At 40.5% G+C, this 15,401-nt stretch overlaps 1 protein-coding gene across 2 annotated transcripts; it reads left to right on the forward strand.

Annotated features, from left to right (window-relative positions):
- The first annotated feature begins 6,688 nt into the window (after positions 1 to 6,688).
- On the forward strand, positions 6,689 to 11,070 carry LOC121566345. 2 transcript variants are annotated; one of them, XM_045219797.1, is made up of 17 exons: positions 6,689 to 6,726; positions 6,847 to 6,945; positions 7,113 to 7,190; positions 7,307 to 7,393; positions 7,474 to 7,572; positions 7,707 to 7,811; positions 8,062 to 8,160; positions 8,283 to 8,330; positions 8,453 to 8,533; positions 8,643 to 8,879; positions 9,107 to 9,165; positions 9,576 to 9,645; positions 9,733 to 9,822; positions 10,268 to 10,366; positions 10,494 to 10,577; positions 10,684 to 10,788; positions 10,881 to 11,070. In XM_045219797.1, exons 1-17 carry the CDS (start codon positions 6,691 to 6,693, stop codon positions 11,013 to 11,015), a joined length of 1,611 nt encoding a protein of 536 aa, XP_045075732.1. In that variant the 5' UTR covers positions 6,689 to 6,690; the 3' UTR covers positions 11,016 to 11,070. The 2 variants fall into 2 exon arrangements, with proteins under 2 accessions (XP_045075732.1, XP_045075733.1); XM_045219798.1 differs by lacking the exon at positions 10,268 to 10,366.
- Positions 11,071 to 15,401: the final 4,331 nt, after the last annotated feature.

Here is a 15,401-nt window from a genome sequence, read left to right on the forward strand (position 1 = left end):
CCGGATGGCGTCGCCCATATCCTCGTCCATATAGGAGATGCAAAAAAGTTTGGTTAAAATTAGAGCTAAAGTTAAAGATGACTATATGGGAGTAAGAGAAGAAGAGTCCCATTTAAAGGTCCAATGCAGCTGTTTTATCTCAATTTAAAATAGTTTCTGGGTAACAATTAAGTACCTTACTGTGATTTATTTTAAATTAAAATGGTCAAAAAGAAACTAATAGCTTCTTAGCAAAGAGACATTTCTCAAGCAAGAATTTTGATAGGACTGTCTGGGAGTGGTGTGAGTGGGGAGGGGAAAACTAGCTGTTATTGACAGCGGTTTGGAGGTGTGATGTCACCAGGCAGGCCAACATTTCGTCTCACCACCATAGAATGACATTTCAGGCGTCTTTTAAAATGGCTCTTACACTAAAAACGGCATTGTAATCTTTCAGAATTTCACTGTTATTCCAACCTCAGTGTGGAATATATATAAAACACAGGAAAATCATGTTGACTACACTAAGGTTTTTAAGCAAACCTGGGACTTGAACCAACTATGAGAAGTCGGCATTTGATTTACAGTACTTACGAACAAAGGTCAGTTCAGGCGGTTACTGCAGTTTTGCGAAGGTCGGATATACAGGCCCTTTTGAAGTAGCTTCAGGGGGAGGGAATTTCAGCAACACACTACAGTACTAGACCACACCTTGAAGTCTTAATCGTCGCCACTTCTTGCTTTGTATTTAATTTGTCATGTCAGTAAAGGAAAATCTAAACAAACTCATGGTGTCCAATGACTAATTTGTCTGGTGAATGTCATTCATTATTTCACAATTGACTCATTCAACCAATATGTAATGATACTGTACACAGCTGGTTTTATATCTGTTGTTTTTACCTGCCAAGCTCCATTTTCTAATTATTGTGGAAACGTTTTTGAATGTTCTTAAAGGGTTACAGTGGAACCGGACACTAAAATGGAAGTTACTCACGCATACAAACACACATATTTATTTTCCACTTGTTGCAGGACCATTGCAGTTTTTCCAAAACCAATCATAGGTTTTTTCTTCCCTTGCAGCCTCTTCTCTTCTGGCTGCCTTTGTGTTCTTTGGTTTCCACCTTTCTCATATCTTCCTTTGTCTTGAGGTCCTCCTGTTTCTTCTAGTCAGCTTTAATCCGTTTCTGTGTAAGTTTGTCCCACTCGTTCTCACTCTTAAAAGCAGCCAGATACTTGTTTCTGACTACCTTGACCCATTTCTCCTTTATGAAATCCTTCTGGGCCTTCTTAAACTTCATATCTTTGTGATGCCTCTTTTGTCCCAACTTCTTGTTCTTCTCCTACTTCTGTCTCTCATTTTCCATCTTTTTCTGCTCCATCTTTGATGGCTCTTTCCATGACAGACCAGGGGAAAGCTATTATCCTATTGATGTCACTTGTTAAATCCACTTCAAATCAGCGTAGATGAAGGGGAGGAGAGGTTAAAGCCTGGAGACATGGATTGTGTATGTGTGCCATTCAGAGGGTCAATGGGCAAGACAAAATATTTAAGTGCCTTTGAACGGGGTATGGTACACTGATACGTTCTCATACTTACAGCTATACATACTCACACTTTCATACTCACATTCACACACGAACCCCACCTTCAACAGGTCTGATCACATACAAGGCCCCTGGATAGGCAATCGAGTAGGCTACTTCCTTACATCAAACTAGATGTAGCTCCGGCGCTGATGTGCTCTGGCATTTACAGGACAGAGCGTACTCACCAATTCTTGCCCTCTCACTGTTTATTCTCTTCCCCTTGCGCCTTATCGCTCTATATTTGTATCTGTTTATGCAACCTATCTTCCTTGGCCATGCATGTATGTGATAGAGACAGAGATACTAATACTTTTATGGGAATTAACCCTGTTCTTAGAATCAGCACTGTAGAACATAGCGTGTATAATAAGTATAGTGTTAATTGCAGTGTAGCCTAGGTTGCCTCTGGCTATGAATGTTTCTGTACTTGTATCAGTACATTTTTGGCTAATAACATAGACCTAACAATTATTGTAAATGTGTGTTTACCTTGTGTTATAATAACCTATTTTCAATTTAAATGATAGGACTGACTGAAAAGCTGACTTCCTCCATTATAGGCTCCTGGTTGTAATTATTACATGTGTAAGCCCACAACAGCATTGCTGTTAGATAGCTTCATTTATTTAGTTAGCTATACGAAATTAATAATAGCCTAAAACGTATATTAGCTGTATGGCTAGCTTTATTCAAAATAGCAGAACATACCTGCCAGGCGACAAGTCAGCTCTCCCGCGCTGCCTCTCTTTACGCGAAAATCGTCATGCAGACTTGTGCCCTCATGGAGATTCCGTGCAGTGGATAATTAATACTGAGGTATTAATTTGTGATACTTCACTAGGCTAAAACAAGGTTTACTCGTTCATTCGTGTCGGTCAACCACTGAAAACATAAATGTGTCAAACTTTGTCTGCCTCTTCTTATCCATTTGGTGGAATTTCAACCATGCTCCGTCTTCTCTGCTTCCCACCCCTCCTCGTGCACTTCTCCAATCCTCCCTCTCAGTCTCACAACAAGAGGATAATGCTAGTGTCTCGTTTCCCCTAGCAACCAGTTGCTATAGGAATATTCCTTAGTAATTCAAAGTGTTGATGATGATGATGAAGAGTCCAGATGTATGACCACGATAGTTAGATTAGGCTAGTTATTCAATCAAACACATTTATTTTACAATTATAGACCCCTAACCTAGGAAGAAATGTGTCTCTTATAAACGTCTGTGTGCAGTTACAGGTAGCATACTCCAAAAACTAGAGAAAATTAGACAAAAAATATATTAAATCCACCTTTTGCAAAGTCCTCGGCATTTTAGCTGTGCACATCTCACATTTCCCAACACCGTTGCAGTAACTAGTCGTTTCTATGCGAAGCGGCTGCGGCCGCTTGTAGAAGTAGCCTTAATGACAGCACTTCCCACAGTGCGACCAAAAGAAAGATCTACACATATGCAAGGGGTATTTATCGCTCAATACAAAAAGTGGATTTAATATTTTTCTGAATATTCTCTGTTTTTTGGAGTTCCACCTGCAACTGCACACAGATGTTCATAAGAGACAAGTTTCTTCCGAATCGAGAACAAAGAAAGTATCGCCAAGGTTTGTAAAAAAATATCCTGATTATGGTAAACAGCAGCCTATGCAAGATCTCAGATGAGCTTTAGCTCTGCCACTGAGGTTCGTGTTTACATGGCTATCTAGGAGTAATGTTAGAGGCTTTGATTCAGTTAGTCTACTGGGAGGAGAAGATTTGTCTTTCCCCAGGATACCCTTGCTTGTGGAGATAATGCTAGCAACCGAATGCTTTAATAAAGGATGAAGGTATAGTAGACCCAAGTAGCCTATTGTAAACTGTAACACATCTCACAATTAGAGTAACATGCAATTTTATCATTGGGGACATCACACTTTGTGCTATAGAGTATAGACTGTTGGGTTTAACAACATTTCCAAAACTCCATACCTGATCATAGGCTTTTGTTTTGAAATGTGTATGCCAGTAATGTTAATTTTATCACCAGCACTTTTGGAACCATAGCACCACTGTAGCTATATAATCCAACCACCTTGACTGATGACTGTCAATTCCTGCTGGAAGTTTCTAACTTTCACAGACTAACCAACCTTTTCTAACTTTCACAGACTGACCAAACTTTTTTCACAAACGTTTTTAGAGTAAGATTGTTGGTCATGAAGATGTCCCTTTCCTAAAATAGTGTAGCAAACAAGGGGCGGGGAAGCGAACCCAGGTTACATGCGTGAAAGGCGCACACCCTACGCATCGCTCCAACAGATTTAACCCACTTGGTCAGAATTGTAATGTGGCTCACTGTATTAGCGAGGATCACTACACCGTTTCGACCACTTTGACCACCAATATGCAGCATACAGTTTTTTAGAGAGACAATAGATTTGTGGGAGTCCTTCGTAATTAAAACACTAACCAGCCGTAACATACGCATTCGATTTCTATTGTCTGCCATTTTCTTTTAGCCTCTGATTACTTTTATCTCCTAATGAAGATTTGTGTTGGTGTACTGGTTTTCCTCAACAGCCACCCTCTTTGGATGTATTATTGTTGCCGGCTGTACAGCCAGAGCTTGTGTGCTCGCCCAGGGTTTCAATTTTAGTCGATTTTAGGATTAGGGTTATGTCATGAAACGTGGGCTACTCGGCCTACATTATAAATATGACACAATCAGCATTTCACTTTGGATATGAATAATCCAAATTATCAATCAGTTATCAAAACGCTCAGATATAACCACCAGGGCAGGAGGGCGAAGAGATGAGAAGAGTAGGCTATCTCAGCTGATTTATGCAGGAGATTTAAAATAATAATGTAAAACATATCTGTAGGCTTTTTAGTAACTATTTGAATGATGTTTTAGTCCAATGCATGTTGGTTGAACGCTTTGACACCTTGAACGTGAAAGTGAGTGGTTCAGTGAGTGTCTCCGCCTAGAACATCACAGAGCTGATGAACGCAGTAACGTTCTTTTTCAGAACCATGGCGAGCGCATTGTGACGCTGTCCCTTCTACTCCTACTCAGAGCCATTGATACAGTATTTTCTAAATGGTTATACTCCTACTGTTCTCTAAACAATGGTTTCATAGTTTACAATTGTATAAACTCCCAAATCATGCTCAAAATTCAATTTAATAGATGTCACTGTTGAGTGTTTTTTAATCAGTTTGATAAACATGTTTGTCCCATTGTGACATAGCCAACCATGACTTATGGAAGAATTTGACGTATTAATGGTCCCTATAAAACCCTGTAATTCTAAGAAAGAATTGTCAGATGGTTTTGAACTCAGTCAAAATCACTGCAGTATGTAGAGCGATAATGAGTAGGTCTATGTTCAGTCGTTTGTTGACAGCGACCCCGCTGAGATTCCTCCGCGAGAGGCCGCTTCTGAGTGCAGCTGGCCTGTTGTTTGCGTCCGGTTCGGCAGTCTACTTTTATAGCAAATATTACGGTATCGGTGAGGATGCACTGGCCACCGTGGAGAGCGTGGACCGTGTTGTCACGGTTGAGGAGGGTAAGTTTACATATTTGACAATGTCTAAATAGTAATAGTCCCAAATGCCACCCAATACCCTATTTCTTATTTTGACCAGGACCCATAGTTCTATGGTTAAAAGGCGCTGGTCAAAAGTAGTGCACTAAATAGGGAATAGGGTGTCATTTAGGTAGCAATCATGGTGATGACATTTTTTACAGTGTAGCCCTAGATTAACAACAACAAACAAACTTGCTCCTTTGAAACCAAACCTTTGCTTTAGGTTTAATTGAACATGTTGGTACATTATGCAGACACATAAATACATTTGATGTCATACAATATAAAACACAAGTAAATATATGATCAGCCTAACTACATGGACAGATGTCTGGTGTCTTGTAGCTAGTATTTCTTAAACTTAGAGAAAACAATCCTTTATTGTTTTTCATAAAGATAATGAGCCCACCCTGGACCAGGAGGACCCAGTCCTTGTTCAGGTAAGAATGCTGCAGGCCTATCAATAGCTTGGGTGCCAGTCTTTCTGCTCTCTTGCCAATTCCATCGTGGCAATATGATATTGGCATCACAATCCCATAAGGAGTGGACAGAGAGCTGAAACAGACTGGCACCCAGGCTATAACAATACTGCTTCATTAGCAGGATTGGTTCAATAACAATCTGTCATTCAAACTGTCATTTTACTGACTCATAAATTGATCCTGATTTTCTTCCTTAGTATGTGGTTGAGGAGGTTGGGCACCGGCCCTGTCTGGCTTTAATCCCTTGGTCTGGACCTCTGTGGGTTCCCAGCTCTGTAAGTCCATCCATTCTGATACTCTTTGGTCTTCTCTCTGGTCTTAAAACTGGTTTATGTACTTTAAATAAACGTCGAAGAACAATATGGAAATACATTTCTGTAAACATATTCCCTATTTTTTATAACTGCAGCCAACATATTACCTTACCCATGCTGGGAGGATGCTGCTGAGAGAGCTGGCAGTGTTAAAACACGCAGGTAACCATGCAGATTATTGGACAAAGCTCATCTGATCTAATAGGCAGGATTACCTTCAGTATCCACTACGGTAGTGAAATACTTTGATGTTCGTTCCCTCATTTTCTCACAGATAGCTAGGAGGATGGTATGGAATGAACTGTCCTCTCAAAATGAACAGGTAGCCATTCATATGCAGGTACCTCAGATGTTTCCTTAACCTTTCAACACAGACCTGTGTAGTGTCTCAGAATCTATCATGCAGTAGCCTCCTCTTGTGATCCTCCCTATAGCAGTCTGTCAGACCTATAGGCTACCTGTCTATCATTCAAACTGACTTTTAATTTGATCCTGTCTTGTTCCTTAGTATGTGGATGAGGAGGTTGGGCAGCGGACCTGTCTGGCTTTAATCCCTTGGTCTGGTCCTCTGTGGGTTCCCAGCTCTGTAAGTCCATCCATTCTGATACTCTTTGGTCTTTAGACTGGTTTATGTAACTTAAACATAAACATGATGCTTTCTGTAGAACAATATGAAAATACATTTCTGTAAACATATTCCCTATTTTTTAATAGTCTGTAACACTGCAGCCAACTTATTACCTTACCCATGCTGGACGGATGCTGGTGAGAGAGCTGGCAGTGTTAAACACACAGGTAACCATGCAGATTATTGGACAAAGCTCATTTTATCTAATTGGCAGGATTACCTTCAGTATCTACTATGGTAGTGGGATACTTTGATGCCCTTAAAACTGTTCCCTCATTTTCTTACAGATTTGCAAGACTGAGCAGCACATTTTCATCTCTCGTGCTGGCATGATGGTATTGGATGAACTGTCCTCTCAGCTTGAAGAGGTAGCCATTCATCTGCAGGTACTTCAGACATGTTCTTAACATTTATATCTCAGACCTGTGTATTTCAACTATTATCATTGCAGTGGCCTCCTCTTGCAATCTTCCCTATGCCAATATTTTACTCCTATACAGTACCAGTCTATCATTCAAACTGACTCTTAAATTGATCCTGTCTTGTTCCTTAGTACGTTGATGAGGAGGTTGGGCACCGGTCCTGTCTGGCTTTAATCCCTTGGTCTGGACCCTTGTGTGTTCCTATCTTTGTGAGTCTATCCATTCTGATACTCTCTGGTCTTTAGAGGATATTAAAGATTAACATCAAGTCACTAGTTTTCTATAAAACCACATAATGAAAAAACATATTCCCTTGTCTTCATAGCCTGTCTTCTCCAAGGCCAAACCAGTCTACTACCTCACTCGTGCTGGGAGAATGCTGGTAACAGAGCTTGCAGTGTTAAACACACAGGTAACCAAACACATTATTAACCAAAGCTCATCTGATCTTATAGGGAGAATTTACTTTACCCTGTTCCCTTTTTTTCACAGACTTCCAAATTGGTTATTGAGGAGCCTACCATTCACCTCACTGAAGCTGGGAGGCTAGTGCTTGACGAACTGTCAGCACCTTCAGATAGCCATTCACAGGTAGTCAATCACATTATTAGACAGTCATAGCTGATTAGTAATAGTACACATTACCATGTCCTCTATCTCCACAATTGTGTGTCTTATTAATCACAGAGCAATCTCTATAATTAGGGGATGTCTTTGTTTTTCAGCCAAATAGGGAAGACTCTGGTTTTCCCTATGAGAAGTTGCAGCTGGTTGGGAACTGGGGTTCGTTTCATTTCCATTACTGGAATATCCATTATGGACGAGTGCAGGTACTTCAGACATATTCTTAACATTTATGAACACACCTGTGTATTTGAGCTCCCAATTGTCTCTGGGTTTTCTTTTGTATGTCTGTCCCTAATTGAAACCTAGGGGAAACTTGTCGTACGAACATCATGTGGGCTCTATATCACTGCCAGGGATTATACTCAGAACTGAAATCGCCTGCCAAATGTTATAGACATCTACAGCTAACATATAGAGAGAGGTCTGGAGACTGAAGGAGTTTTTTCTTTATAGCAAAATGAAGAGGACATGCATCACCTGTGCATTGTGAGGGGAGTGGAGAAGCAGCTGTGGTGGAGCAGAGTCATCCAGGAAAAAATCCTGGACCCATGGGTGAGAGATTCTCAACTGGTCTTTCGTCTCAAATGCACCTGATTTGTGTCAAATGACGCACATGCTATAGGTCTACTTATATTTCCTGGATGAAATGTAATGTTTCTCTGTCTCTTTTAAAGGGTCTCGTCCAGGTGGTCCTCACCAACAAGAAGCTGATTGGTATTAAGGTACAGTCAGGCAATTTTTCACAGAAAAAATGTAAAGTGGCAAATGTCCATTTACCTATTTGAATAAATACATGTTGACAGAAAATGAAATTACACGTTCTAATCTCTTGCCTCATTTTTAGTTCCTTGGTAGAAGGATCCATGGACTCATGTCCGGCCTTGTCAAGAGGAGGTCTGAGTTCACCTATTATGAGGATGCCCAGGTACACCCCGTCTCTGTGTTATGATTTATTTCAGTGTTTGGTTGAGGGGTTTTCAATATGGTGGTTTTCAGTGTTGGGCTGACAGTGTCACATGTTGTGTGTTAAACAGCAGGTGGATATCTCCACCACAGTGGAGGGGTACCAGGAGAGGGGGGATGAGATGATGGCATATCAGTTCTCCACCTCTGACATCATCACCACCCCTCATGAGCCGTCCTCTGGCTCCTCTCACCAGTTCCCCCAGAATTCTCCGCCTCCCCCTTTCCCTTCCGATTCCCCTCCCAGTCCCCCTCCACCTTACCACTCCACCCAGGACCAGGACCAGACCCCTGACAGCACTCCTCAGGTAAAACTCTTTCTACAGTCAATAATTCTTATTTCATTTGTACTTGTGTGTACAGGTGTGTGTCATTGTTTTGGTATCGATAGGTTTGTGTTGTCTGTCAAGGGTCAAGTTGTTAGGTCAAGATGAAAGTATTGTTATGATGTCACTGAATGTTTTGTCTGCTTCAGTTGATGTTGCAGGTGAAATGCAGTTTAGTAGAGTTTAAGTTAATGTGATGTCTGTTTTAGGAGTTTGAGGAGGAGTTTGTGGAGGAGCAAAATAATGCTGCAGATGTGCCCCAGTTGCGGTGGGTTCGCTTTCATGTGTTCATCTATAGTAAAAACCTTTGCTTTGAAATAATCTGCCCAATATTGTAGTTATACAGATGTAGGATCTTAATTTGAGACAGTTTGCTACAGCAGGAAAATAATCCTGCAGCAACAGGATACATTTTTCGTTAGGGCAAATCGAGTCTAAAATTTCAAAGTGGAAATTACAAACTTGAAAATTCCAAATACGCTACAAGTTTGCATTTCCTGCCGTGCAGGAAAATTCTCAGCAACAAAAGAGTGATCAAATTAAGATCCTACATTGGTATGGTCTTTCTGAATCCTGCAGTTATAATATAGGCTAACATAAAATTATTTCTTAATTTCATGGCACTGATGTTTTAGCTTCTTAGGTTGAACATTTGTTATTGAACATTTCTATTTACAGGCGTTACTTTGAAAACCAAGGGACAACCAACTTCTCTCTGAGGCTGGCCGCTATCAGACGTGCTATGGAGGTGAGAAAATGTGAATTTAGCACCTTTTGTATTTCACTTCATGAACATTTCTGGACTATTTGTAAATGTACTGTCTTGTTCTCACAGGCTCTGACATCCTCAGACAGTACCTCCCTCAATTACCTCACCCACGCTGGGAGGATGGTGTTGAGTGGACTATCCGAGCTCAACCAGCAGGTAACCAATTACATAATTGTGCAACGTTCATCAGACCAGATATATAGTTCCCACTGGGCACAGATGTCATTTCAACGTCTCGTTTTGATTTACATTTGGTTGAGTTGTCAACTAATGTGAATTCAATGTGAAATCCCCCCAAAAATTAACGTAATTGGATTTAGGTTAAAAGACGAAATTCCCTTACGTTGATGACTTCTTTCAAATCCAATCAGTTTCCCACTTTGATTCAACATCATCACATTGACATTTTTTATTGATACAACATTGATTCAACCAGTTCTTGCACAGTGGGTTACCTTTAGGCAACAGTGATTCATAGGGTTTAGTTGAAAAGTTTCAACGTCATACTAGCCAAACAATCGGAGGCCCTTTGAATTACAGACCTGAATCTTTGAGTTTATGATCTAAGTTTTAAGGAATTTTATGATTGTTTTGTTTTGAGGATGTGAGGCAGTTTCAGCAGGCCTACGACCTACTGGTGAACTTCATTAATGAGCCAGCAAACAGGGAGCGACTAGAGCAGGAGATGGCTCTCGTAGGAGTAGGTCTACATGCAAGCTTGAGCGTTAGCTGCAGGCACCGTCTTCTCATCTAACATCTACTCAATGAGACTTTCTAAAGTGCTTGTCAATGAAGATTATGTAATTATCCTATTTGTTTGACTTCAGATCGACCGCATCAACTTCGCAGATGTTTTTTATGAATTCGTTCTACTAAGCCTTCTAGAAGGAAAGACATCTCTTCCTATATCTGTAAGTGGCCCTAAGAATGGAACATCCTGTTGTTTATCTATGCTATACACACTGTTGTCATATCAGATCTGTAGACACTCACTCATGTCCCCTGTTCCTTCTCCAGGAGCCTGGTAGCTTCCTTTATCTGCTCCTGCAAGTCATAATGAGGATTGACCCTCCTGGAGGAGCCTGGACAGAGGCTGCTGAGAACTTCTACCTCCTCGTTAAGGTACATTTGTCTCTCTCTCTCTCTCTCTCTCTCTCTCTCTCTCTCTCTCTCTCTCTCTCAATAATAGTTGATGATGTGTCTGTTGTCAACAGGACCAGATGAAGGCATGGCTAGAATCCATCTTCAACCTCAATGAGTCAATCTATGAAAGCCCAGAGAGGCTCTCGGGGGAGGTGATGCGGAATCTAGAAATACAGGTTGAGTTCCTGCTGTCCAGCCTGGATTAAGGTTCCCAAACTGAGCTGAGGGCCCCATCACAAAATAAAGTGTTTTGCATTTAAACATTATCTGTCAATCGTAAACAAATGTTACATCATGTGTAGGGGAGAGTGGGGTAAGTTGAGCCATTTTTTACATTCAGCATTACTCTGTCAAGGGAAATATAGTATTCTTTCAAAAATATACAGTATCTGTCACGACTTCCTCCGAGGCTGCCCCTCTCCTTGTTCGGGCAGGCTTCGGCGTTTGTCGTCACCGGCCTTCTAGCCACTGCCGCTCCTCATCTCATCATTCCATTTGTTTTGTCTTGTTTATTACACACACCTGGTTCATATCCCCTCATTAGTACCTGTATAAGTGTTCCCTCTGCCCCCTTGTCTTTGTGTGTGATTGTTTATTGTGGAGGAGAGAGAAGCTCGGTGGAGCTCCATGTATTTTGTATCGCGGGAATATTCCCTGTGTGCCTTGTATTTTCCAGTGCCCCTGTTTTGTGCACTGGAGTGTTTTTACTAGGGGTGTAACGATCCATCTACTACATCGATGTATCGATTTATATTCCTATGATCCAACTACATCGATCTGTGCTCGGCGAGTTGGCCTTTTGGACAACATATATCGATCTAACATCGTTTTAAAATGTAATAAATCGATTGTATCGATACTAGGAAATAACCCATTGGATTTAAGCACGTCAGACTTTATATGGATGTTTTTTCTTAGCACTTTTAATGATAAAGGCTTTAAACATTACTCGATTCACTCTGCCTATCCGTGACGTCATCGCGCCAGCAGCAGCGCAAAGGCGCCAAGACAACAAAGCATAGCATGGCGGATGACAGAGGAGAAGCCGACGAGCGAGAAATTATCAAGCCACCATTGCGGTCCTTACAAGAAACAGGAATCTAGGAAACTTCACCTGCACTGTCCAGTATCCAGGTATTTATTTCAGTCACACTGGTTGAATTTTTTGGCTAAAAGGTTACTGAATCGATTTCAAGTCACTGAATCGTTTCGGATCGTATCGTTCTAGGAACAGTTGAGAAAAGTTCTCATAAACTGGACTGGAAGAAAATGATGCGAAAAAAAAAGGGGTAAAACAAAACAAAGTCAAATACAACAAAATACAATAAAAATGTGCAAATTTAGCAAGTTAGAGGTAGGCAATAAAATAGGCTATAGTGCAAAATAATTACAATTAGTATTAACACTGGAATGATAGATTGCAAGAGATGATGTGCAAATAGAGATACTGGGGTACAAATGAGCAAAATAGATAACAATATAGGGATGAGGTAGTTGGGCGCTAATCAGATGGGCTGTGTACAGGTGCAGTGATCGGTGTAAATGAACCAATATCGTCCTTGAATCGTATCGACAACCACGAATCGTGATAAAATCGAATCGTTGTTAAAACGAATCGTTACACCCCTAGTAGTAGGTGCCAGGCACATGCGGTTTGAGTGTGTCAAGGACTGCAACGCTGCTGGGTTGTTCACCCTCAACTGTTTCCCGTGTGTATCAAGAATGGCCCAAGGACATCCAGCCAACTTGAGACAACTGTGGGACGCATTGGAGTCAACATGGGCCAGCATCCCTGTGGAACGCTTTCGACACCTTGTAGAGTCCATGCCCAGACAAAGTAGCTATAACCCTAGCATTAGAAGTTATTGGCTGCATTCACACAGGCAGCCCAATTCTGATATTTTTTCACTAATTGGTCTTTTGACCAATCACATCAGAGCTGATCAGTCAAAAGACCAACTAGTGAAAATACTAGAATTGGGCTGCCCGTCTCAACACAGCCATAGTGGCATCAGCGCTGCAAATTATTAGTATTCATAATATTTATTTAAAATCGCCAGTTGATTACAATAGCCTACCATAGCACGTTGAGCGTCATTCCATATTAAACTGCTGAACTAACAATAGTCGAGGCTAGTCTATCCTTTATGGGAAACTGTATAAATCTACTGCAACACAAACTACTAGTCTGAATGAATGTCTATATATGTAATATTTATCAAAATGTTAAAAACCAAGAAAAGTTAAAAAACGAAACAATTTCCGATTTATTGAATGAGTCATGCATTTAGTCTCGACATGATAAAAGGTCAGTCTCTGTACCACGTGAATGAAAAGTGAAACAGAATTAGAACGCTTCTTAAGTGTTAGTGTTTTGATACAATGTAAAGTGGACAATATTTCTTCCCCTGTACATTCTAAATGTCTTTAGTATCAAGGTCAAGGCACTCCATATCAACCATAGTTAATTTACTGGAATAATGTGGTGTGAACCAATTGTCTAAAACCATGTCTCTTTCAGGAAGGCACAATGTTCAGAACTTTGAAGGCAAAAATCATACATATAGAGCAGACATCACTTTCGATTTGAAACAAGTGTGATCTATACAATACATTTCTATCTGGAGCAGTCTGAACATTGTTCTGCACTGAATATACCCCTTGGCCTCAGGGCCATCTGAATGGACAAGCATTTATCTGGTGTGACACTGGACGAAGACAAAAATTCTGCTTCTCCATGGTTCTGAATGGGGAGACATCAAAATCAACACCCAGGTTTGACTGACAGAACCCGCTCCAGCAAAGATAAATGCACTTTAGTTATTTATATAATCTTACAGAATAATGTTTGGGTTGGAATGAATGAAGGGAAAGGCAATGAAGTAGTATTTAGAGAAAAGTAAGCAGGAGTGTTAAACTGATAAAAGCACTTCCTGGGTACATGACCTGTACACCCTTGTCCCAACTGTTGCATTGATAAAAGTTGTACCTCCCGTACATCAAGGCATCTGTTTGCTCACAGGAATGACTGCATTTTGGAGAGACAAGTTGTCCGTTTTTCTACACACAAAAGCCCCCACCAACGACTTAGCTTTCAAACATAAGACATGAGCAGATAATAAGTTATCCAAGCATGTAGCTCTTGAAACCGCTCTCTTCAATACTGAATACATGCTTGTGTTTGAGACTGCAAAAAAAAAGAAGTAATATTTTAAAAATTCACATAAATCAAGGAAGTTGACTTGTGATAGCGAGCTCATACTGTTCAAAACAAGGAGAAATAAAACAGTCCAACAGACAGAGGAATGAGAGAAACACTCCCATTATTTACATAATCTGCTCAAGGACAACCCTCTCTCTGGATTGGCCCGAGTTATTCACAGGAATGCATCCGAGAGCCAACCAGAGGAACGTTTGAGCATTCTTTAAATATGCAACCTAAGTTAACATAACATACAATAATAATGTGTTAATATACACATTTCGTTAGAGATTAAAGACTAACATTAGTGGAACAGCAATGTTGAGTTTTTGCATAAATCCATTGTAATGGTTTTGTAAATTTAACCACAGGTAGCCATTTTGGTTCAACATAACTGTCATCAAGTGCATGAGGCTCATTACTACATTAATGTTCCTTCAAGTATGGTGGTTTACAGAGTGAAACTAGAAAATATCTACATGATGCATGTTGGTATGACACAGTCGGCATATTCAAATGGTAAAATGTCCTGCCCTTTACTGATGGTTTCACATACTAGACAGACTGTTGCATGGTGCTTATTCAGTAAGGACAAGAGTCCCTAGAGAATTGAACTGTGACGATAGAGAACAGTCTCTTTTCTATTCATTGCATTTCTATCTATAACACTAAGTGCGTTACAGATGTGCTCTACTGAATGAGCCCCAGTTGTCCAAAACCCAGATTGAAATGAAACTGCACCTGCTATTAAGGATGGGAACAAAAACACATACAACCAGCAGCTTTGCTGCATGCTTGGACCCCTAATAAGAGATTAGTTGGTCCTAGTTCAATTTTCCAGTTCAAGTTTAAACATCGTTCAAAACACATAAAAACCTTGGATTAAGGAGTTGTTTTCCAGACAGATAACACTCATACACCAATGGTTGTTATAGTCCTTTTCCCCTCTCTTCGGGTTGGCTCATTCTTGATAACCACAGAACTTTCAGAGAACAAAGAAAATGTCCATTAGAAAACCTCAGCAATTGATATGTCTTGTGCTTTCGTTGTCGTTACATAGTGGTTTCTCAACTTCTCAAAGTCAATTTTGCTCTAAGAACAAAAATAAGTACATATATTCTATATGTACTGCTTTGTGATGCTCTTGCACAATTGATCTACAGTTATTCATTTTTCATCCATTCTGAGAAAAGTCTTCTTGGCTCCTCTGAATATAGACCACTACCACATTGCCCCTCCCCCTTTTCAATGAAGTACCTTCTCCGATATTGATACTTATCCTTTTCGTGTGTGATTTGAACTGTGCGTTATGCCTCGTTTTAGAACAGTCAATGCGGTAAATGTCCTATGGATAGGAGGACAAGAGGGAGAGGAGGTGCGGACTCCCCCC

This window comes from Coregonus clupeaformis, unplaced genomic scaffold (assembly GCF_020615455.1).
Source record: "Coregonus clupeaformis isolate EN_2021a unplaced genomic scaffold, ASM2061545v1 scaf2758, whole genome shotgun sequence".
In the NCBI taxonomy this organism is placed as follows: Eukaryota; Metazoa; Chordata; class Actinopteri; order Salmoniformes; family Salmonidae; genus Coregonus; species Coregonus clupeaformis.